This window comes from Diceros bicornis, chromosome 23, assembly GCF_020826845.1.
Source record: "Diceros bicornis minor isolate mBicDic1 chromosome 23, mDicBic1.mat.cur, whole genome shotgun sequence".
NCBI lineage: Eukaryota > Metazoa > Chordata > Mammalia > Perissodactyla > Rhinocerotidae > Diceros > Diceros bicornis.
The window spans coordinates 25,630,138-25,653,276 of record NC_080762.1 but is presented as its reverse complement, the minus strand read 5'-3'; the positions used below and the strand labels follow the sequence as shown (position 1 = coordinate 25,653,276).

The 23,139-nt window shown below is 44.0% G+C and overlaps 1 protein-coding gene and 1 long non-coding RNA gene across 6 annotated transcripts; both read right to left on the bottom strand.

Moving 5' to 3' along the window:
• Window positions 1-26: 26 nt before the first annotated feature.
• LOC131420471 (uncharacterized) lies at window positions 27-4,834 on the bottom strand. The gene is made up of 3 exons (XR_009223546.1): window positions 3,914-4,834; window positions 3,250-3,300; window positions 27-206 (listed from the first exon to the last, which is right to left on the bottom strand). It is a non-coding gene; the product is annotated as an uncharacterized LOC131420471 (long non-coding RNA).
• A 2,377-nt stretch (window positions 4,835-7,211) lies between these two features.
• ZBTB24 (zinc finger and BTB domain containing 24) lies at window positions 7,212-22,571 on the bottom strand. Of its 5 annotated transcripts, none has more exons than XM_058566479.1 (7): window positions 22,410-22,571; window positions 20,722-21,704; window positions 18,107-18,274; window positions 17,519-17,602; window positions 16,473-16,556; window positions 8,934-9,015; window positions 7,212-8,153 (listed from the first exon to the last, which is right to left on the bottom strand). In XM_058566479.1, exons 2-7 carry the CDS (start codon window positions 21,674-21,676, stop codon window positions 7,433-7,435), a joined length of 2,094 nt encoding a protein of 697 aa, XP_058422462.1. In that variant the 5' UTR covers window positions 21,677-21,704; window positions 22,410-22,571; the 3' UTR covers window positions 7,212-7,432. The 5 variants fall into 5 exon arrangements, 4 of the variants coding, with proteins under 4 accessions (XP_058422462.1, XP_058422464.1, XP_058422463.1 ...); XM_058566481.1 differs by lacking the exon at window positions 22,410-22,571 and adding an exon at window positions 22,085-22,379; XM_058566480.1 differs by lacking the exon at window positions 18,107-18,274.
• Between the last annotated feature and the right edge of the window lie 568 nt (window positions 22,572-23,139).

Sequence of the window (23,139 nt, the reverse complement as noted above, 5' to 3'; positions counted from 1 at the left end):
TTGCCAAATATCAGACACACCCATATTTAAATACATAGTGTAAGAAGTGTTCTGAAGTTCAATGTAAACGCGTTACCAGGCTTTTAGAATTACCTCTTTCCCCTTTCATTCAACCAGCTGATCTGACTTCGTTTGTTTCCAAAGGCCCAACAGGCTCTGGCCCTTGACTGACTTGCTGTTGCATTGAAACAGGGTTATGTGGCTCTCTATATGACAAATGGTAAAATTTGTCTTTAAAAAAGATCACAGAACAATAATGACTTCATCAATGCTAAAAAACTGCTGACTGGGAGTTTCACTTAATGCTAATTAAAGATACACACTGGAGCATACAGCAGTGGGGAATATATTGGTCTGTAATCCAGAATCTCTGGTCAGATTCCAGCTTTGCTTCACACTAGCCTAGTGTGACCTTGAAAAAGTCACCAACCACCATGCTTCAGTCTTATCATCTCTAAATGGAGGCAGTTTAATTACTCAACTTCCTTAAGGACAGGGATACGTTCTGAGAAATTCGTCATTAGGTGATTCCTCATTGTGTGAACATCACAGTGTGTACTTACACAAACCTAGATGGGACAGCCTACTATACACCTAGGCTATGGTACTGGTCTTATGGGGCTGCCATTGTATATGTGGTCTGTCACTGACCGAAATGTAATGTAGTGCACGATTGTATTCAATGTTGGGGACTCTAAGAAATGTACAGACTAGAAGACCCAAACCAAGTTCTATTTATAGTTTCTTCAAGGAAAAAAAAAAATGACCTCTACTAAAGCTAAAAGAATAAATTTATTATTTATCTACAAGCATTGTTCTTCTTAATTAGAATTTTACTTGAGTCATAATTCACATTATATGTGTATATAGAACTAAAAATCCTGGCGCTATACCCATAGGCCAAATCATATTGGATCAAACAAATGGCCAATACCTGAAAAGTCAGTTTTAAAATAATCCCATTCTAATGTTTTTGCAAATAATCATGCCAGCTGTGGCCTCGGTTAAAAACCTGAGCCATTAAGACATTAAGGATCCCTTTCCTCTAACCCACACTGTGTTCTCTCTTTGGCCAGAAACTAGGTCCCCAGCAATGCAGGTGGCATGTCTAAGCCACCCTGCACCTGTAGGTTAGTGCCTTCAAACAACACCCCCCTGGTCCTGGGCTGGAAGCTATGGCTGCAGTGTGACCAGACACACGCAGCCCCTGAGGTAAAAATAATGATGAACTGAGCCAAAAGGGTAGAATGCTGTGAAAAGATATGACAGGGTGGCTTGACTGAGATTAGAGAGGGTCAGGGAGGGCCTTCCGGAGGAAGTGACACTTACAGTGAAGTCTGACAGCAGAGCAGACTTAGTCAGATAGAGAGTGTGGGCAGAAACATTTCACAGCTGAGAAACCACCTACCTCAAAGCCCTGTGGCAGGAAATCACTGGGTGTGTGAGAACAGCAAGCAAGCCAGTGTGGCTGGAAGAGAGAATGGGAAAGGGGCCCACGAGGAAGCTGGACTGGAGATTTTACTGGGTACAGTGGGAAACCGCAGAAGAATGTTAAATGGAGCACACGTGACCATATTTGCCAAAATAACACAATATCCAATCATTAGCTTGATGCTAAGGGCACAGTGGTGAGCCCAAGTCACACTTCCAGTGGAGGAAGGGCTTGGGGGAGGGGAAGAAAGGAGCAGTCAGGCCTTAGCAGGAGTCCAGGCAAGGACGTGGTGCAGCAGCAGGATGGGAGAAGAGGATGGATTCTAGTTTGAGGTGACACTGAGGTAACTTGGTGATGGACTGGGTGGGGGTGAGGCGGGCCCTATCAAGAATGAAACCCAGCTTTCTGTCCTGGCTGATAAGATGAGTGAGTCACAAACAAATTTGAGTCCCCTGTTCTTTCCCACTCTTCCCTGAGACTTTATCCCTCCATATGCTGAGTTTGATTCAGGGGCCTTTCCCAGAAACATGGTGATTTCATAGAGGTCAAGATAACACCTGCGACTCTACCCTGAGAGGCTGCAAAGGTTAAAAATCCCAATAGGTTCAGGATCAGTTTTTAAAGACTTTCCTGTATTTTTGTTATGAGAGTGCTTTCATACTTCAAACACTAAGATTATAGGAAAAATTTGTCCAGGAGTCACTTAATCATACTAGGATTATCTGAGAGGTGGATTTTAAAAATGTAGAGTTTGGTTTGTAACTCTAACTTAGGCTAAGGAAGTTTCAGTTTAACTTTTCATCCAACAAGGATAAAAGTAATAGGAATGAACTAAAACCAAGAGCCAAACTGTTCTTTGGAAAGTCTTCAAACCCATATTTAAAATGACTTATTATGGATATTAAGAATTCAAAATAAATAATAAATTCATGCTCTAAGACCAGGCAAGTTCCCGGACCTGACTCCTGCTCAGATTCTTCCCTCTTTCTACATGTTACATTGCACATAGACTCATGTTTAAAAAAAAAAAAAAAAGCTAAGGTCTCTTGCTAATATTACCTATTGAATGAGCTTTAGTATAAAAGCTCTCGTTTCAAATGAGAATGATTCTATATTCCAGTCAACAAAAGTGTTTGTTGTTTTGATTATGTGTAAAGAATTTGAAAGCAAGATAAACTATCACAGTGACATTCCAGCTTTTTTAGAGATCATTCCTTGATACCTGCTGTTTACAAAAGGAAGGCAAAGGGGATTTTTTTAGGGGTCATTTCTCCAAGCCTGCTGTTTACAAAAGCAGGACAAAGAGTTTTCTTTCAATACTTAAGAATTTAGGCTTATTTTAGTTTGGAAACTCAGGATGAAAACTTACTGCAATACTTACAAATAAGGGTAGCAAAAATAAAACAAATCTGCCCTAAATGTGAAATATCCTCAGAAGTTTGAAAAAGTGGCTCACTCACCAAGGTCCATGTTAGTTAAGCCATTTTCACCTAGCAGTAACTTTCATCCAACTGGTAAATTTCGGTTAAGCTTTAAATCAATAGTAAAATACTAATATGAATATTATTAATGTTATTACATTTCTGCAGGAGACTGTAACTTTTGCTATTATTGTTTTATGTAAAAAGTTTGATTATATGCTAAAATTTAAGGCACAGATCCTCAATTTTAGTCAAAAAGGTTCTATTACATTAGGCAGGTCATATGTAAAGAGAAATCCAGCTTAAAGTTTCAAAAGACTGGCGATAGAAAGCCCATTGGGTGGAAGCAGTGTAGTGGGATCAGCTAGCCTATGACCCAGTTCTGGCTCTACTTACTGTGTGACCTTGGGCAATGGACTTCATCTGTTTGGACTTCAATGTTCTCATCTGTAAAATAGGCATAATAATATTACTTACCTCATAGGAATGTCATGAAGTAAAATAAGATTGTGCTTCAAATGGGTTACAGGTTTGTCCCAGACACTGCTGCCCTCCTCATTCCAGATGCCTGTTGTTATGGGCTGAATTGTGACCCCCCCCCCCCCCAATTTATGTTGATGTCCTAACTGCCAGTACCTCAGAATGTGACTGTATTTGGAGATAGGGCCTTTAAAGAGGTAACTAAGTTAAAATGTGGTCATTAGGGTGGGCCCTGATCCAATATGACTGGTGTCCTTATAAGGACATTAAGACAAACAACTGCAGAGGGAAGCCCATATGAAGACACAGGGAGGAAAAGATGGCCAGGAGGCCTCAGAAGAAACCAATCCTGCCAACACCTTGATCTGGGACTTTTAGCCTCCAGAGTTACGAGAAAATAAATTTCTGTTTTTTAAGCCACCCAGTCTGTAGTATTTGTTATGGCCACCCTAGCAAGCTAATATGCCAGTCATGGCCACAGGGGACTGGAGTCCTCTAACTTCAGGGTGCTGTATACATCCTACTTTTTGTGCACCATGATATGGAAGACATTTGAGAAGCACTAGGATAAGATACAGACCTAATACACTGGACTTCACTCCTGGCCTCTTGCAAAGACTCAAAATGTGGCAGATGTTATTACTCCAATTGATGAAAACCTAGATGTAAGCATCTATAATGAGAATCTCGTTGTATTCCTCAGCATTATTTAACGGGTTGCTCACATTTACAACATAAGAACCAACTGCAGAAAATACACAGAGTAGAGGTAGGAAGATGAGTCTCAAGAAACACAGGGGCAAGCACGAGAATAACTTACTCAGTGGCAAGAGCTCATGTCTCCCCAAGGCTGGCCCTCTGCTGAAAGAAAACCAGAGAGATGCACCTTCGAAAGTCCAGGTCATTTCAGTAGCCTGAAAGCATAATATTCTACTATTTCCCAAGAAGTACAATTTGTATTCTGCACTTGTTAAAACAATTTTAAAAATTGTGCAAGTTTAGTACAAAATGAGCTGTGGAACTGAGCCAGTGACTTCTCCAAGACACAATGGAAACATTTTTCCATACATGACATTTCCTTTGGGTACAGTCACTGAACTTTAAAATTCAGGATTTCATCCAAAGGGGCAGAATGTGTATTTGAGTCACAGAAGAGAGCCTAGATTTATCAAGCTATCATTTTCTCCTTTCCCTTTGACACCTCGTAAAGAACCCAGCACTCTTCCAGAAGATATTTTTATGACTGAGACTGGCTCTCGAGCTAGAAACAGGCAGGCCTGTGCTGTACAATACAGGAGCCCCCAGCCACATGTGGCTATCGAACATGTGGCTAGTGTGACAGAGGAACTGGGTTTTAATTAATTTTAATTTAAAAACTGATACTGGTTTCAATTATTGAAAAAAAAATTAAGTACATCTGCAACTACTTGAATATGTGAATCTAGGTGTTCAACTGTAAATTGTATGAACTCTAAATATAGATCAAGTATGTCCAATGAACATTAGCATCCAAATTGAGTATACACTAAGTGTAAAATACACACCAGATTTTGAAGACTTACTGTGAAAAAAAGGATGTAAAATATCTTAATACATTTTTATATTGATTACATGTTGAAATGATACTATTTGGCAAATGTTGGATTAAATAAACTATTTTATTAAAATTAATTTCATCTTTTTATGTTTTTAATGTGGCTACTAGAAAATTTAAAATTACATATGCGGCTCACATTATATTTCTCTTGGCACAGAGGTAGACTGTCATCAAGCTAATTAAACTTGACTTTATAGTCATGTGACCATATATCCTGAATAATTATCCAGCTATCCAAGAGTGAGTTGTTAAAAATTCATTTACTTTAATACTATGTGTCTCCTGGAGAAAATGTGGGCCAGTAGGCTTTGAAAAGCTGGTCAAGTCTTTGCATTTTAAGAATTAGGTTTAAATAAATAGTTTAGGGGCCGGCCCGGTGGCGCAGGCGGTTGGGTGCGTGCGCTCCGCTGCGGCGGCCCGGGGTTCACTGGTTCGGATCCCGGGCGCGCACCGACGCACTGCTTGGCAAGCCATGCTGTGGCGGCGTCCCATATAAAGTGGAGGAGGATGGGCACAGATGTTAGCCCAGGGCCGTCTTCCTCAGCAAAAAAAAGAGGAGGAGGGGCCGGCCCGGTGGCGCAAGCGGTTAAGTGCGCGCGCTCCGCTGCGGCGGCCCGGGGTTCGCTGGTTCGGATCCCGGGCGCGCACCGACGCACTGCTTGGTAAGCCATGCTGTGGCGGCGTCCCATATAAAGTGGAGGAAGATAGGCACCGATGTTAGCCCAGGGCCGTCTTCCTCAGCAAAAAAAGGAGGAGGATTGGCGGATGTTAGCTCAGGGCTGATCTCCTCACAAAAAAAAAAAAAAAAAAAAAAAGAGGAGGATTGGCGGATGTTAGCACAGGGCTGATCTCCTCACAAAAAAAATAAATAAATAAATAAATAGTTTAAATGACTAAGTGAAGAACCTGAAATAATTATTTAGGGCATAACTGTATTTGTAAAAACTATACCTTTGCTCTAATCAGGCCTGATTTAACATTACTTTGGTTGATACATATAAGATAAATCATTTTGGAAATTCTATGAATTATATACAATAAAATAGAGTTTGGCAAATATGTTAGAAAAACGCCTTCATCTTCTCTCAAACCTGAACAATTCTCTATTACTTTAACCTCCAAAAAACTTATTTGATTTGGGTGGACATCAAAGATGTCTAAGACAAGGAAACAAGTAACTGATGTGAAGACTGTTAATTTTAGGGTAGATTACCCCTATTCTCCACCAGCATTATGTAAATTTACATATACTAGTGCTCACCTTCTTTTCTCAAAAATCCTCTACCAGTTTACTTGAAAGAAAGCAGTCACAGTATTCAATAAAATATGCTGAGCTGGAAAACCTAACCCAAACAATTTAATCTTTTGATGATTATTTAAAATCATACAATGATTACAGACACATGCTGGCTATTAAGTCTCTGAGGCTCAAAATTATTTTTAAGATTAGGAGAAGAATATTTACTTTTAAAAATGATGTGTCCATTTTGTGGCTACTTTCCAATAAAAATAGATTTTAAGTTCCCATCTCCAGACAGTTATCAGACACCATACACAGATCAACATTTTCAGAAATCAATTAGAATTCAGTAGAGTATATTTAACACAAATTACACTGAATAAAATTTTATATTCCAGGCTAATTAAGAAAGCTTTAACTTCATCATGAAGATCAAATATTGATGACAAAATTCAGAATTTGGGGTGAATACCTTGACCCAATTTCATACTTTAATTAGACTTTCTAATTAAATTTTCAATAACCTGCTTTTAAAAAATATGTAAATCTATGTTTCTCAGAAAAGTTGAATTCAGAATTTTAAAAATAATCTTATACTTTTGGCTTTCTTGTTCTATGAATTTTGAGTTAAAATAGACATTTAATTTGTATGTCTTTGAATCTATCTTAAACGTGACATGATGAGCCCATCATACCACACAAATATTAAATGTTGCGAGTTACTATGTCTGGGGATTGGAAGTTATTAAAAGGAGAGATTCCCTAAAGTTGTGATCTGTCTTATTCAGCCCTGACTTGTCTTATAGTGGCAATTGTGTTGCCTTAGAGATGAGAAAGCGAAACCAACCACTCTACCCAATTCAACGTATGACTTCCTTTGTTCTAAAAAATAAAAAATATAACTGGAAAGGTCAGCAAGACCATAACCTATGGCTGTGAACATTTAATACTTACAGAAAAGTCTAAATCAATGCCCCTAAAGAAAAATTATACAAGTCTTTAAGAGATGTAGTAGATGAAAAGGAAAGCCATTCATCAGTATTGAAATACTAAATCCAAATCAGTACTTTATATAAGACATGATACACACATCCTGCAGCCCGGATGGAAAGCATTGTAACTGTCAGCTAGTTATCACATCTCTGTAAGGATCTGTAAGTGAGAGTCTCAGAAAGCCTGACTTCAAGCACACAATCCAGTTATGGCTGTTATGGCTGGCTTACGGAGAAGAGACTGACAGAGCAGTCAAACACGTTTTCAGGTCAGCTCTGCTCCTGGCTAAGCCGTGTGGGCTGCGGCACGTGGTGGGTGGGCGGCAGCGGAGCAGGCTCCTGTGTCAGCTGCAGGTGCTGAGCTGGATCTGAAGCACTTGCTAAATGGAGCTCTCCTGTTTGCTCTTGATGGGCGTGAAGATGTTCCAAGGTTTCCTTGGAGAGTGTGATTACGTGCACCGGCTCAGTCTGTGAGGGTTCCATCTGGCTTTCAATCATATCGAGGCTCTGAATGTGTTCTGTTTGCTCCTGTTGAGCTGAAAGAATTAAATTCTGCAGCTGTTCTGGCTGTTGCGTGAGGAGGGTGAGATTAGCAGCCTGGTCTGCGGTCATGTTCTGGGAACTCTCTGAAGCGACAATGCTGATTCCTTGGCTAGGACCAGGCATGAAATTGATGTTATGCACAGAATCGGTCACAAGAAGCTGAATTTCCTGCTCTCCGGAGGTGGAGAGTTGATATGGCTGCAGCTGAAGAATATTTCTGACCTCTTCAGTAGTAGTATTGCCGGAAACGCTGTTGGCATCGGACACCTGTTTCTCTTTGCTATGGATTTTCAAGTGAGCCTTCAAGTTGTCTAAGCGAGCAAACTGTAAGTTACACTCAGGGCAGGAGAAAGGCTTTTTGCCCGTGTGTAGAATGCAGTGTCTCCTCTTGGCACTGGAGTCCGAGAAGGATTTGCCACAAATGCCACAGGAGTATGGCTTTTCTCCTCTATAAGAAAATATATATTTTATATTAAAAACAGAAAGATCTATTTATTACTTCCTGTTTATTTAGGGAGAAGCACTCGAGAATAGAGGAAAATTAACTTGACCAGGAGTCATAAGTCACGAGTTCTCCGACTAACTTAAGGAACTGGAGCGAGTCACAACTTCCATGAGCTTCAGTTTCTAATCTTAAAAAACAAAAGGTGGGGGTGGTGTTTCAGGAAGGGTGGTGGATGAGGCTGGGCTAGGCGTGATAAAATTTTATGATTCCATAATCTTTATTTCAGATAAGAAAGTAAATATTTATATATTACAATACAATTTTTTGTTTTGTTTTAGTTCTCACAACTAAATATTAGACTCTAATGGCCAAATATATATGATTCATTTCAATATTAAAAAAATGAATAGCCCCTAATTATTTGTGATGCTGTTAGAAGGACTACTAAATCCAATCTGGAAGTGAGTTGTATGAACAAAAGCATTATTCAGAAAACATTAAATTTAATATTTATTTTTGAAGATTTAAGCTTTGGACCAGCCCTCAGCCCAAAATCAAAATTCAAGAAATGAAATCAATAATGCAATCTTTTGCTGGCCAGAATCAGTTTTCTTGATTTTGCGTGAGGAATTTCTTTATTGAAAAGATAAAATAATAAAATACACAGAAAATTCTACCAGAGTAATAATTTGGGGAAAAGAGCTGTATAGGTAACATACGTCACCCTACTGAACGCCAGGGTTGAATGAGGACACCACAAGAGAAACATCTGCAAAACTTTACCGATGGATCCTGATGTGGGTCTGCAGAGAACTCTTTGCTGTGAAAGATTTGCCACAGATTTCACAAGTAAATGGCTTCTCACCTAAAAAAGGCAAAGTCTTTAGAAATATACACTCAACATAAAACAAAAAGCAAAACTCACTCCATAGTTTCACAATATAAAAAAGAAGAAAAGCAACACCGCTAGAATCCTCAAAAAGCAGGAATGAATGAAGCACTCAACAAGCACCTACTATGCACGTGAGCACTGTGTGGATACAGAGAAAGCGTAAGGTATGGTTCTTTTCCTTAAAAACTTAAAAACCGAAACAAGGTGAGTAGTCCTTTATGTAGGTTCCTATACGTAGGAAACAAAGGAACACACCACACTTACTCCTGTACAATCTATCCTTAGGTAACTGACATGCTCATACCTTACCGCCTGGTTAGGCAGCCCTCTTGACCTTCATAAGGACCCCTGTGCACTGGGTGACTTACATATTACTCATGTTTCTATCTACCCTCCAACTGCAGCCTGACTCCGACCACTTCTCACCACCTCCTCTGATACCCCTAGTGCAGGCCACTGCCGTCTCTCTGTAGCGGCCTCCTAACAGGTCTCCCCACTTTGGCTCCTGCTTGCCTGTCGTCCACAATCAGTGCAGCAACCAGAGTGATCCTTTAGGCAGCCAGACCAGTTCATGCATCTGCTGCAAACACTTTAAAGGCTCCCTATCCCCATCCCGATATAAAAACCAAAGCCCTGGGCATACAAAGAATCCCAGATCTGTCCGCCCACTCCCATTCCTCACCCCAAACCTACCCACCCTCATCAGGCACTCTCCCCTAGTTCACCGATTCAGACTTGCAGGCATCCTGAAGAGGCACTGAACACCTCACTCCAAGGAAGCCCAGCTCAGGGCCCTCGTGCTCAGCCAGCCCTCTCCCTGGTATGTCTCCCCCAGGGGGTCTCTCTCCACACTGCCTCCAAGTCTCTGCTCAAATGTCACTTTACCAGAGAGGCTTCATCAGTACCGGTCCACCCCCAATACTTCTTAGTCCACTGCCTTGAGTTAGTTTTCCCACAAGGCTGTTACCACCTCATATACTATACATATTGTTTACTCTCTCCACTCGTAGTACCCCAGTGCCTAGAATCGGGCCTGGCACACTGTTCCAGAAATCCTGTTGAATTAATGAATTTCACAGAGTGGAACTAAGGCCCACACAGGATGTTGTGACTGCCCCAGACCCCACTATGAATTAATAAAGCTTCGAAAAGCATTTATTCAGCATTAGTTTGTATACTGCACACAAAATAACAGACTGTCATGCCTGCCAGAGACAAAATTAAGTGATCCTAATGCAGGCAAAGGAACTATGAATTTAAAAAGAAAAGAAAAGAAAAGAAAAGAAACAAAATCCAGCTTAGCTAGAAAACAGCAAGAGATGAGTGCAATTTGAAGTGGAGGATGGTCAGGTAGTTTTCCTTTCACAGCATCTACTGGAAAACTCAGGCTAGACGTTCTTCCAAGCTCCATCTAGGCAGAAGACACTTGTGACAACCTGCATGCGTCTGCATCTTTGCATCAATAACTCTTACCACTCCAAAGGTTAAAACCAGGCCACTGCCATTATCTTTCAATAGCTTTCCAAATCAGAGCTGGGGCCTACTCTGATCTCGGTCTATCTTCTCCCTCTCCAGATTCAAAGACTGAGGACCTGCTCTGTTTGCTTGTCACTATAAAGTTCTGTGTGGGAAACACATCCAGCAATGCTAACTTTATCATTCAATTCCATCTGGGTTTGGGTTTACAACATCTCAGAAAGTCTTTCTGTTGGCAAATGTTTTAAATAATGGAAATTCTTTCCTGGAACATCCTCCAGGACAGTAAGAAGACAAACCTTCCTAGCCACGGTGAATCTGCAGAAAGTCTTCCTACTCCTCTGGTTTCTGATCTGTTCTGGTAAGAGGTACACAGCTTGACTGCCTTCAGTGGAGTGACCCAGCCCTTCCTCAGTTTATTCACTTCTAAAGCACTGATACACCATCAACAAAGTACAGAGCCAAGAACAAAAGACATGCTCACTGCCTCCAAAAGAATGTACAGTTGATCTGAGAAGATAAGATACATGTAGTAATCAAGTAATGTGGGGCTGTATTTGACTAAACATTAAAATGAGAGGTATCAACAATACTGAGTGTGACGAGATGATGGATGTGGAGGAGGCAGGGTCTGGCTAGAATGGAGCAAGGCCTGGGTCAGGTACTAGGATAAACAGCATTGCCAAAAAGCGGCTGTTGGAAATGACCACACAATGTGGACAAAGAGGTACAAGGATTCACTCTGAGGAGTGGTGGAGCTCAAAGGTGAGACCAGGCCACAAAAAGCCGTAAATTCCAGGCAGAGGACCTGTGGAACTTCTGGAAGTTTCCAGCAGAAGAACGACATGACAAAAGTACTATGAAAAAAACGTGGGAATGACGGGTAGGGTGGGCTGTAGGCAGCAGGACCAGGCAGGAATGCCTGTAATAGTCTACACATGAAGTGCTGAGGCCTGGACCAGGGGGTGCAGGAGGCAGATGGAGAGGAAGGAAAAAAGGTGAGGGGACAGGGCCTGGGTGGCAGTAGGGCCAGAAGGTAGTTTGTTATAGGAGGATTACACAACGGCAATTAAAGGAAAGGCAGAGACACAAGACCTACAGGTCCCAACAAGGAGGATGCTGACAGAAATATCTAAGTAACTCAAGGGTTTCCTTCCAGACCCTCTTCTCAGCAGTATACGCCACCAACCCCACCCTGATGACTTGTAAATCCCCATCTCAGCTCCAGATAGTACTGACTACTGGGGGCTTGTTGAGTATCACAGCTGATTTCCCACTGCCATCAGCTCAAACCTGGAATGACTCTCTTGGTTAATGGCTGCACCATCCAGCTCCTGCCCCAGCCAGGCCCAACAGTCACATGACATCCTCTGTGCACTCTGCGTTCACATTCAATTGGCAATCCAGTTCTGTACATTTTAATTCCTAAAACAGCTGCTTTGTTTTTCTCTAAAAATCACCCATGTTCATTGTAAAACACTCAAATAATATTGAAAAGTACAAAGTATTGAAAAACCACTCCAGAGCCCCCTCTTGAGGTAGCTAGTTAACACTGCGATGAACATCTTTACGGACATCTCTTGGTGCATATACACACATAAGTATACAGTTTACACCACGAGATCGTCTAGTGCATGCTGGTCTGTAATGGCAAATAAAGCCACGCCACCATTTTAAAAGAGTGTTGTTTCCACTGTGTATCTTGTCCAAAATTTACCTAACTAATCCGTTACTGACGGACATTTAAGTAATTTTTAAGCTTGTGACATTACAACAATCCTGCTTATGATGAATATCCTCATGCAAACATCTTTTCACAATTGGGCAGTTTACATTTTGATGCATATTGCCAAAGTTCTTTCCAGAAAGTTCCCAAATTTATTCCCACCAACAGAACATAAAGATGTCCATTTCCTCAGATATTTGCCAATCTAATGGACAAAAACAAGTGCACATTTCTTTTTCTGTGACGATTAATGCAGTTAACATCGTTTTATACATCTACTGGCCATTCTCATGTCGTCTTCTGTGATGTGCCCTTCATATCTCCTGCCCAGTTTTCTGCTGGGGTCCTCACTCTTTCATATTTGGGATATTAATACTTTGTCATGTTTGCAGTGACTATTTTTCCCCCAGACTAAAAATCTCTTAAGTACATCTCTTCCTTCCACTCTCTTGACCCGAAGGCCTTCATCTTTCTTCCCCAGAGAGCCGGCTAACTGGCTCATCCCCAGGACCTTCCCTCTCTGGCCATCTTCCTGGTGCTGCCTGAGTCCTTTTCAATACACAAATCAAAATATACCTTCTCTCTGCTCAGAGATCTCCCCCGCAGCTGCCTTCGCCATGGATCTGCCCCCTGTTGGCAATCTCAGCCCAGCTGCTCACTGTGGAACTCCTCACTGCGGCCCTCGGATGCTGGCCTGTCACAGCCTCAAGCCCCGCACACCCTGTTCCTGTCTGGGAACACCTCTTCCCACTTCCTCTGTCCATCCAGCACTTACTGTGGCCTCAAGATCTGGGTCTTTCCTCTGGGGTGCTCTCCCAGATCTTCCCAGGGAAAGCAAATCATTTCCGTCACTGTGTTCACTCTACTGAGGCTCTCAGCCCGCTGTACTGAAATTCTCACTAGATCACGCGTGGACTCTGTAAGGGTACGTTATGGTGAGGGGCCCCCAGATCCCACAAAGATGGGGATGAGCAACTTAATGGATGGTCTGGAAATCCAGGAGGAGATTTAGGAAGCTACGAACCCAATCCAACAGAACGAGGCTATGAATGAAAGCTGTGACTTCACTACCTTTACGATGTCTTACTAGGCAGGGCATCCGCATGTGAGCGGGAGCCCTTAGGGCAGAACCAGTGTTTACCTAACACCATCCAACGGACAGGGACACTGAGGGCTGGGACTGTATTGGGGGGTCAGAGGTCACTCACCAGGCTTCTCCACCACCTGGGCTAATTCCCTGAACTTGCTCCCAGCTCACCAAGCACTCTTCTGATCACTAACTTGGTTTTCAGGTAAACTGATGTCAGGAAGGCGGTACTGCGGGCAACAGAAAGGTGTAGTCCCTTTGTTAAGTTAATGCATTCGCTGGTCTATCAGTCGTGAGACTGGCTTGGCTTGGCTCGGTCCCTGTCAGCCTGCCAGCTGCAGGTACAGGGATAAGGTTTGAGCACCAGAGCCTGAGCTGCAGCCACCTCACGGGCACTGCCCGTCTGCCTGACACCTTGCCTCCATTTCAAGACGCATCCATCTCCCCCACTGAAGATGCTCTCTTAGGGAAGAGAACATCTCTGATTTATCTTTGACTACCTGTGCTTGGCACAGGACACCTAACCCGGAGAGAGTTTACATTAAAGAGCTAAGAGGTGACAGTCTCGGTTTTCCAACTGAGCGTGGCCCCTGCTGTTGCAGTTGGTGCTTCTTGCCCTGGCCCTCTGGGCATGACCTGCCTGCTAAGGTGTGTTCACACCACTGTCTGCGGAGGTGAGCGCCAGCTCCGCCAGGCAGCCTCTTCAAAACCTTCCACTCTGCCCGGGGAGCAGGGAAGTGGCATACCAACACTTTCAGCACCAACATCGTGCACACTCTCTGTGCTAGGGACAGGTGGGTCACAGTCTTTGCCCTCAAAGAGCCCAATTTGTTAATGGCTTTGACTTCTTTTCTTATTTCTAAGTCATACAAACCACTTGACAGAGTGCTTTTTGTCTCTTTTTTTTTTGTCACATATCTTCCACTTTCCTTTACTGCTTCTCCTCAAAGTAGACAGGTGGAGAAGAGTTTGCTGGGATTATAGAGAGAGGACCTCAGTTCCTTTTCACGCCCACTTCAAGGCCTACTTCTCCTCATAAAGACCAGGAGCCTCAAGTACACCTTATATACTCAGAGGACAAAACTAAGATGAAATGTCTCATCTCCGACTACTCAACATAACCAAGGCACCTCAGCTCTCCTCCACCTCCACGCCCTCCCCTGGTATTCTCAGCACAGCTTCACATGCTACTTACAGGCCAGTGTGAAAGCACATAAATTTCTCGTGCCTGCACGTCTCGCCTGAATTCCAGACTCAAACATCCAGCTGCCTCCTCCACATCTGCACTTGGATGTCAAATAGACATCTCAGACCCACGTCCAACACCTAACTCTGGATTTGTTCCTCCCAGTCTTTTCCAGTTTCTCATCCTTCCAGCTGCTTCTGCCTCCCCCTTCTCTCACCCCCGATATCCAATCATGAGCAAATCACACTGACAATTCCTTCAGAATATATCCAGAATTAGACACTCGTCACCACTTCCACTGCTAGCACGCTGTACCAAGCCCCTGATTGTTGCAACAGCCTCCTAACGGGGCCTCCACCCTGCCTCACCCCAACCAACATGGTAGCTGGGGGGATCCTATTAAATTCTAACACATTGTGTCACTCCTTTCATTAAAGTCCTCTCACTTAGAATAAAATACAGAGTCTTTCCTGTGGACTCGAAAGTTCTTAAGCCTGAACGAACACTAACATTACCTGGGGAACTTTTACAGAGGTCAATTCTGAGGCCCTACCCCAGATCAATTCCATCTGAATCTCTGGGGCTGGGACCAGGCTTTTTCTTTTTTAAAACTTCTCAGGTGACTGAAGCACCCAGCTAGGCTGAGAGCCCCTGCACCACATGGACTCCAGCCGCCTCTGGTGTCCACCTACCCCACTCCTTCCTATTCCCACCTCCCTGGCTCTGCCGCGGCCACTCCTGCCTCCTGACATTTCTCCAGCATCTCAGAAACTCTCCCATCCCAGGGGTCTGCCCCTGCTGTTCCCTCTGCCTGGGAAGCTCTTCTCCTGGATAGCCACAATGGCTTGCTTGCTCCCCGCAGCATTCAGATCTGCACCCAAAATGTCACCCCATCAGTGAGGCCTTCCCAGACAAGCCTGCACAGAGGAGGGCAGCTTCCCTGCCTGCACCGGTCCCGTTCCCCTGCATTTAGTTCTTCATAGCACGGACCCCACCTAACATGTCACGCAGTCATTTGTTCTTTGTCTTCCCTGTTCAGATGTTAGCCCCTCAAGAGCAGGGGCTCTGTCCATCTCATTCACCGCTGTATCCCCAGGATCAAGAACAGTGCCTGGTACCCAGTCACTGTTCCGTACGTATGTATTAAATGGATGATTTAAATTTCACAGAACCTATAATGATAATGTCTGTAGAAAGACTGTACAGAGATCCATTTTCATAAAACTCATACCCTATGAGACATTTACTTTAAGAAAGTAAATGATTTTACGGAGAAAAACTTGTGTTTTTAAAAAAATGTCCAAAGCAACATAAACCAATCTGATATATAATTTTAGTAGACAATTTAACAGAATCATTAAATAATCAACTTACAATAGAAAGCTTTTCTTAGAAACTATCTAACAGGTTTATTTTTAAGAAGTGCTCCTTATCAAAAGGTTCTAAAAGGCCCACCTTTTTACTTTTCTGATCTGAAATGAAAAAATTTGACCTCCCCTAATCGATCTTGCCTCCTCGTCATCCCTGATGCTGATTTTTCTGGAGGTGGCGATGCTTAAGCTTTAAGTACTGGTTTTAGGGGAGAAAGCGGAAAAACCCTCAGTGTCTATGATACCTTTGTGTATGTTTCAAAATTTTCTAAAAAATTTTTGTGATAATCTTTAATGTTGAAGTCAATTAAGAGTGAAACACAGAACCAGACTCAGACTGCACCATTTTGCGGTATTAAATGAATGTCACGTATGAACAGTGCTCAGTAAGTGCTCTCTGTTTTACTAACCTACAGAGACGTGATTTCCCCACAGAATGATGTTGACTGCATTCTGCCTTGGACTCATAAAATTCCCACCCAATTTACATAACTGCAGTCTGAGCAGTGGACTCAGAGTACTTCATTCCTCACTCTCCTGAAAACATCAAGTGTACTGGAAAGAGAGGGCGAGCCGGACTTTTACCTGTGTGTGTTCGTAGATGTTTCTTTAGCTGCGACACATCCATGAATTTGCGATGGCAGTGGTTGCATTCCGGTAATGAGTGGCCTTGTCGCAACAATAAAAAAAGTGTCAGTGCATATATGCTCTCCCTGCATTTCTTCAGTGATCTGTGTTAAAGCACTTCCCTGAAAAATAATCACTTTAAATATGGCACTTTTAATAAAACAACAATAATTTTTTTATTAATCTGGTAACAGTCAATATTTTCCTGTGCATCTCAACTCACTGCTTCCTCAAGAGAGCTGGGACCTTTCCAATCTCCCTAAATGTTACCTCCCTTTTCCCTCGAAGCACTGACGTGACTGTGGCCATTGATCTTAAATGACACTCCCCACCCCAACTCATTTCTTATCAGTTGTTAGGAAAGAAAAAAGGACAATGGGTAGAGCCAGGAGGGAGAAAAGCCTGAACTGACAGCTATGAGGTGGTGACGTCTCTGTCCAGGCCCCACTAACAACCAATCAATTGGTGCCCTCTCAGTCAAGCGGCACTTCTGAAAGATACCAATTCTGCAGGGTTTTTGTGTGTTGCACCAAATCTGTAGTATAAAAATTAAATATAGGGGCCGGCCCGGTGGCGCAAGCGGTTAAGTGCGCGCGCTCCGCTGCGGCGGCCCGGGGTTCGCTGGTTCGGATCCCGGGCGCGCACCGACGCACTGCTTGGTAAGCCATGCTGTGGCGGCGTCCCATATAAAGTGGAGGAAGATAGGCACAGATGTTAGCCCAGGGCCGTCTTCCTCAGCAAAAAAAAAAAGAGGAGAATTGGCGGATGTTAGCTCAGGGCTGATCTCCTCACAAAAAAAAAAAAAAAAAAAAAAAAAAAAAAATTAAATATAAATCACATGGTAGTAGGGAATAACACAAGGACATCTAATTTAGATTGCTTTTTACAACTCTTTTCCCTAAATACTCATTCATCGTCTACAATATGAAACTAGTGTTTCAGAAATAATTTGTGTTTGCATTTCTGCCCCACCCACCAATCCAGATTTTCTCATTTTATTGTACCTGTATGAACTCGGTAATGGCTCTTTAGTTGTCTTTTCTGGCTGAAATATTTTCCACACTGATCACAGGTAAAAGACTTCTGTCCTGCCAAATAAAAAACAAAACACTAAAATGTGAAAAAGTATAAAGAACCAGAATGCTCACTAATAAGGTAAATACCAGTGGGCCCAGGTCCCCATTTTTATAAATGATACAAATGACTTGTCTACAAACCCAAATGCCTTCAGAGTCTACTACAGTAACATAAATGTACAACAGTACGTAAGGCAACAGGGAGTGGTGGAGTCTAGGGTAAAACTGGAGAATCCAAGTTTCCCCCCAAGGCATCCAAAGTAAAATAATTCTAAACTCTGGTGGTTAAACCACGTTTGCACACTGAACTTCTGGCAGCCAGCTGATAAGCCCTAGTTTAAGGCTCGATGCTGTGCAGAACTCTAAACTACACTCTGACAGTTCCATAATTCTGTCCTCCAATGACACCATGTGGGAAATGATATGAGGCTGAGAAATCACCATTTGGATCCCGTAACGCCCACCCTGGGAATGGGAGCCTGGTGGCAGTCGGCCCTCTGGTGCAAGCCCGGCTACCTGAGTGTAGGCTCATGTGCTCCAGCAGCGAATGCTTGGTGGTGAGAGCCTTGCTGCACACGCTGCAGGTGTACGGCCGCTCGCCCGTGTGCATCCGGGTGTGGACCTGCAGGGAGTGCTTCTGGGCAAAGCCTTTTCCACACTCATTACATTTGAAAGGTCGCTCCCCTGGAATAAGAGCCCCAGAACCATGGTGTAAGCAACAATCTCCACATCTTTCTGTTCCCTCCCAAATTACAATGACAACAAAGGGATTTTTCTTAAAAGGCACATGTCCAAAAGGCCAATGAACAGGAGAGATGACATCAGCAATAAAATTCTGCAAGCTGGACTAGACGAATCTGCTGCCAGCAGAGAGTGGCGCTGAGATACAACTTAATTTTTAAGACTGAGCCTCCATAAGGCTCAGGAATTGGTGGCACCTGTTTTCTTTGAAAACGCGGGTAAGGAGCATAAATGACACTCACTGTTTCAAAGGTAGGTAGACCCCCCAACTCAGATCCAGACTCCCACCCATGCAGCCCGGAGACGGACCCTATACCAACAGAAGATGGAGACTGCTCTCTGCAGCAGGTAAAATGAAGGGTCTCTGGCCTAGGGGTCTCCGATCAGAGGTCTCCAGGCACAGTGCAATGGGACTACCACACGGAGGGCAAGTCAAAGTTTATGTCTGAGATGATGAGAGCCCCCCCCACACCCACCTTCTTCCCCGTCCCACTCTAGACACTGGCAGCCAGGCCTACAGCCCCTGAGTGGGAGAGTGGAGTGTCTTCACCTAGAATGTGAAGGGCCGAGGTAAGAGAGCTGAAGCTGGATGCCAGGCATCAGCAAGGAAGTGGCTGCCAGCCACGCCACCCTCAGCCAGGCCGCTGTCTACAGGCCCTCTCCACACCCGCAGAGCTGCTAGTAGCTTTTAGAAAACCATTCTTACATACGATTATGATTTTTTAAAAAAATCACCATTCAAGGAAGGATTTTAGTAGTTGAAACAGATACCAAAACAAACAAGAAAAAAAGCAACTTGCAGAAAACAGAAACTGCCCCAGGTGAGGAAAACATTAAAACCTAACAAATAAGTAAACATGATCATTACCATGCTCACAGAGGTAAGACATTACATTGTGAAACAGAAAGAGGATTCTAATAAAATTCAAAAAAAAATTCAGAGAAAAAAGAGCTCTTAGAAATAAAAAAATAAGTAGAAATAGAAAAACTATAAGGGCGGAAAGAAAAAGTGGAAATCTCTCAGAAAGTAGAGCAAGAAGTGATGGAAAATAGAAGAGACAAGATAAGGAAGTTAAAGGATGGGTCTAGGAGGGTCCTGGACCAAACAGCAGGAGTTCCAGAAAGAGAGCACAGAGAAAACAGAGGCGAGAAATTGTCTATGAAATAACTCAAGAAAACTTCTGGAACTGAAAAATATGAGCTTCCAGACCATATGGATCTACTGGTATCCAACCAAATGGAAGAAAACAGTCCCACGCAATAACGATGCACTGCCAAATTTCAGAACACTGGGGGCAAAAGGGAAGGTCCTACATGTTGCTTTCCTTAACCAGTGTCATAAAACTATTTAACTCTTTAAACTATGCTTTATTACAGTTCAACAAATATTTCTCAAGTGTCTGCTTTGTTCAAAGAACCAGAATTCAGGGTCCTCAATCTATCTGTTAAAAACAGCAAGGCTCCAGACAATGAAATCAGCAGCTCTGGGGTTGGGGCCCAGGCATTGGTCATTTCAGAAGTTCCCTAGGTGGTTCTAATGTGCAGCCAGACTGAGAACTACAGTGCTAGATGCAGCTGGCTCAGATGACAGGAAGCTGCTAGATAACAGAAGACTTAAGCCCCAGTCCCTATACTTAAGCTTACAATTAAGTAGAGCGGTATTTAAGCAGTAACTACAATGGAACCTAAAGGAGAGTGAGTTAAGTGCGTAACAGAGGGCTCAAAGATGGAAGGGATTTCTGGCTAGGGCTGTACTGTCCAGTAAGGTGACCATTTAAATTAACTAAAATAAAATAAAAAGTTCAGTTCCTCAGTCACACTCACCACGTCAAGTGTTCAAAATCCACACGTGGCTAGTGGCCACCATACTGGACAGCACAGACATAGAACATTTCCATCCTCACAGAAGGGTCTCCGGGCCAGTGCTGGGCACTAGAGACTGAAAGGGAAGGCATTTACAGCTAGAAGGCTAAGAAAGTTGTCCAGACAAACCTGGGCAAAAGCATGGTCAAGATGAGGAATGTTCAAGAGTCAGAAAGTAGAATAAATTTGGCTAGGGCTTGATACCTGGACATTAAAGCCTTGAACCAACAACTCCAAATAAGAAGAGGGGTTCTGGAATCAGGCTACCTGGGTTCAAATTCCCACTCTGTCACTAAATGGATGATGACAGGGCAAGTTACTTAAGCTTTCTAGGACTTGGTCTCTTTATCTGTACAATGGGGATAATATCACCTATCTTGCAGGACTGTTGTGAGAATTAAATGCAATAGCATATAGAAAGGCTTTATTACAATGCCTATCACACAGAAATTGCACAATAAATGAAAGCTATTATTATCATTACTATTTCAAAACACATTCCAATAAGCTGTGAAAGCATAAATTACCCGTGTGGCTCCTCTGGTGGATTGCTAAAAAGTGATTGTACTTAAAGACTTTGCCACAGTCCTTACAACGGGCCTCAGCGCCACCGGGGCGCCTTCTCCTTCCACAGACCCTCTTGGCTGAACCCTGGTCATCTTCATCTCCAACAAGTTTGTAATCTTTAAGTTTGACGGACTTCCGAATCCTTCGCTTGCTGTACCGACTCTGGTTGTTCTGTCCATCCTGGGTCTTGGGATCCAGGTTCTCATCTTTTTCAGTGGGCATTTCCTCCCCTCTGCCTGGCTCACAAGCAGGCTCAGCTTCTTCCATTTCTTTTGCTGGAATCTGTTCATTCAGTAGGCGATTGTCTCCTTCTTTAACCACAAAGTTTTGTCTGTTCTGAACTGAACTGTTCACTCTCAGCTGTATTTCTTCCTCCGCAGCCACCTCTGATTTCCCCTCCTGCAAACTGTTGACTTTTCTTGGTCTTCCCCGTTTCCGCTTTGGAGGATCATTTTTCTTATTAGAAATAACAACCACTGGAGCACCAGCCATGTTCAAAGTTGGTGGCTTTGGGGAGCTGTGATTATTCTGAAAGTCTGTGTAAGCTTTTACCAGGTCATAGACTTTTAAGAACTGAGCAGTAGCCAGGATTTGTTCTGTACTTTTCTCACTGGCCTGGAGACAACCCGTGTAGATAAATTCCAGCAGGATACCAAATGTGTCTGCAACCATGCCTTCCAGCATGTAAATGGACTGGCCAATCTCCCCCTCTTCAGCAAACATCATTGAGAAGTATTCACTACTAGCAGCGAGCAAGGCCTTGTGGGCTCGGAAGTGCACATTCTCCACGATTAAAGTAATGTCACAGAGAAAGCCTTTCTTCCTCTGATCCTCAAAACTGGCCAAGACAGTGTCACTGTGTGTGTCTGAGTGTACAACAAGCTGCCCAGAAGGCTCTGACGGTGTTTCTGCCATTTTCTTTGGAAGCCAAGAAGGATTAAGCCTGAAATAGAAAATAATGTTTAAAAAGGAGGAAGCCTTGTCTAACAAGGTTCATCTCGGCCTGAACGAACCTACTATTCACGTCACATCGCTAACTGAATTCTATCATTTACTTCTTTAAAAAATCTACTTAAAAACGTAGCTTTGGATTCTCGTTTCTGTTGTACCATTACCCAGCTGCGTGAATCTGCAACATCCACGTTACCTCTCAGTGTCTGTTTACTCCTCTGTAAAATGAAGGAACTGGGATCAACTATTTCTCAAGTCCTTTCCAGCACTAACTTTCCATAGTTGCATAAATATCAGAATGAAAACTACAGTGTCTCGATTTCACACATTATTAGCCATTCTGTCTGTCTGAAAAAAGCAAAGAAAACGTACACGCGCCAAGTGAATTTTGGGGTAGCCGCAATTAAATAACGGAAGGGGCAGCGGGCCTTGCTCTGGAAGGGCGGCGTGGATCGCCCAGGCTGGCGGAGTCCGTGCGCAGCGCAGAGCGGCGGGGGGACGAGTCCCCGGAGCCCGCTGACCCGGGAGCGGGGCGCAGGCGAGCCCCCGGAGCCCGCTGACCCGGGAGCGGGGCGCAGGCGAGCCCCCACCTCCAGGCCCAGACCCCTCGGGCCGGACCCGGGAGCGGACGGCTGGAGAGGGGTGGACACGGCCGCAGGTCCCGCGCCCACGGACGGCAGGCCCAGGGGGGACCTACCTCTCGGGGCTCCCGGCGGGGTCCGGATCGCGCCGGCCACCCGAAGGCCTGACGGGCGTCCCCGCGCCGGGCACCCCCGGCCCCCACCTCCGCCAGGCCCGCCGCTGGGGCTCCAGCACCGCTCCGGCTTCTGGCCCTGCGCCGCCTCTGCCTCCGCCAACCCGGAAGCGCCGGCGCCGGGAGCCGTCTGCGCGCGGACGCCGGACCACGTGGCCCGCGGAGGCGCCTCCGGCGGGGCGGGGCGGGGCGGGGCGGGGCGGGGCGGGGCGGGGCGGGGCCGGGCCTGAGGTCCCAGGCAGATCTAGTGTTTGCGCTGAATTGCGGGCGGTGGACAGGAATCACGTTGTCACTCTGCAATTTTGGAAGTTTTATGTCATATTAGACCATTAACTTCTCACCGACACCTTAATCATTTTGTCTGTTCCCGGGCGCCGAACTTGGCGTTAAGGTCTCGAATGTGTGATAGATGAATGAAATCGCCTTTGCCTTCATCATCATCTAATGCTAATATAATAATATTGTTATTTGCCTCCTAAATATTTTTCACATCTGCCTTCCCTTTTTCCTCCCCATTTCCAATGCCTTAGTCCAAGGCAGTGAAGACAGCGCTCTAGTCTGACAGATCTGGGTACTGAGTGACCTTGGGCAAGTTATGTATCCTCTCAACCTTGTTTACCTTACCTGTAAAGTGGAGATGTTAACACTAGTGCCAACTAGGTTGGGTTGGTGT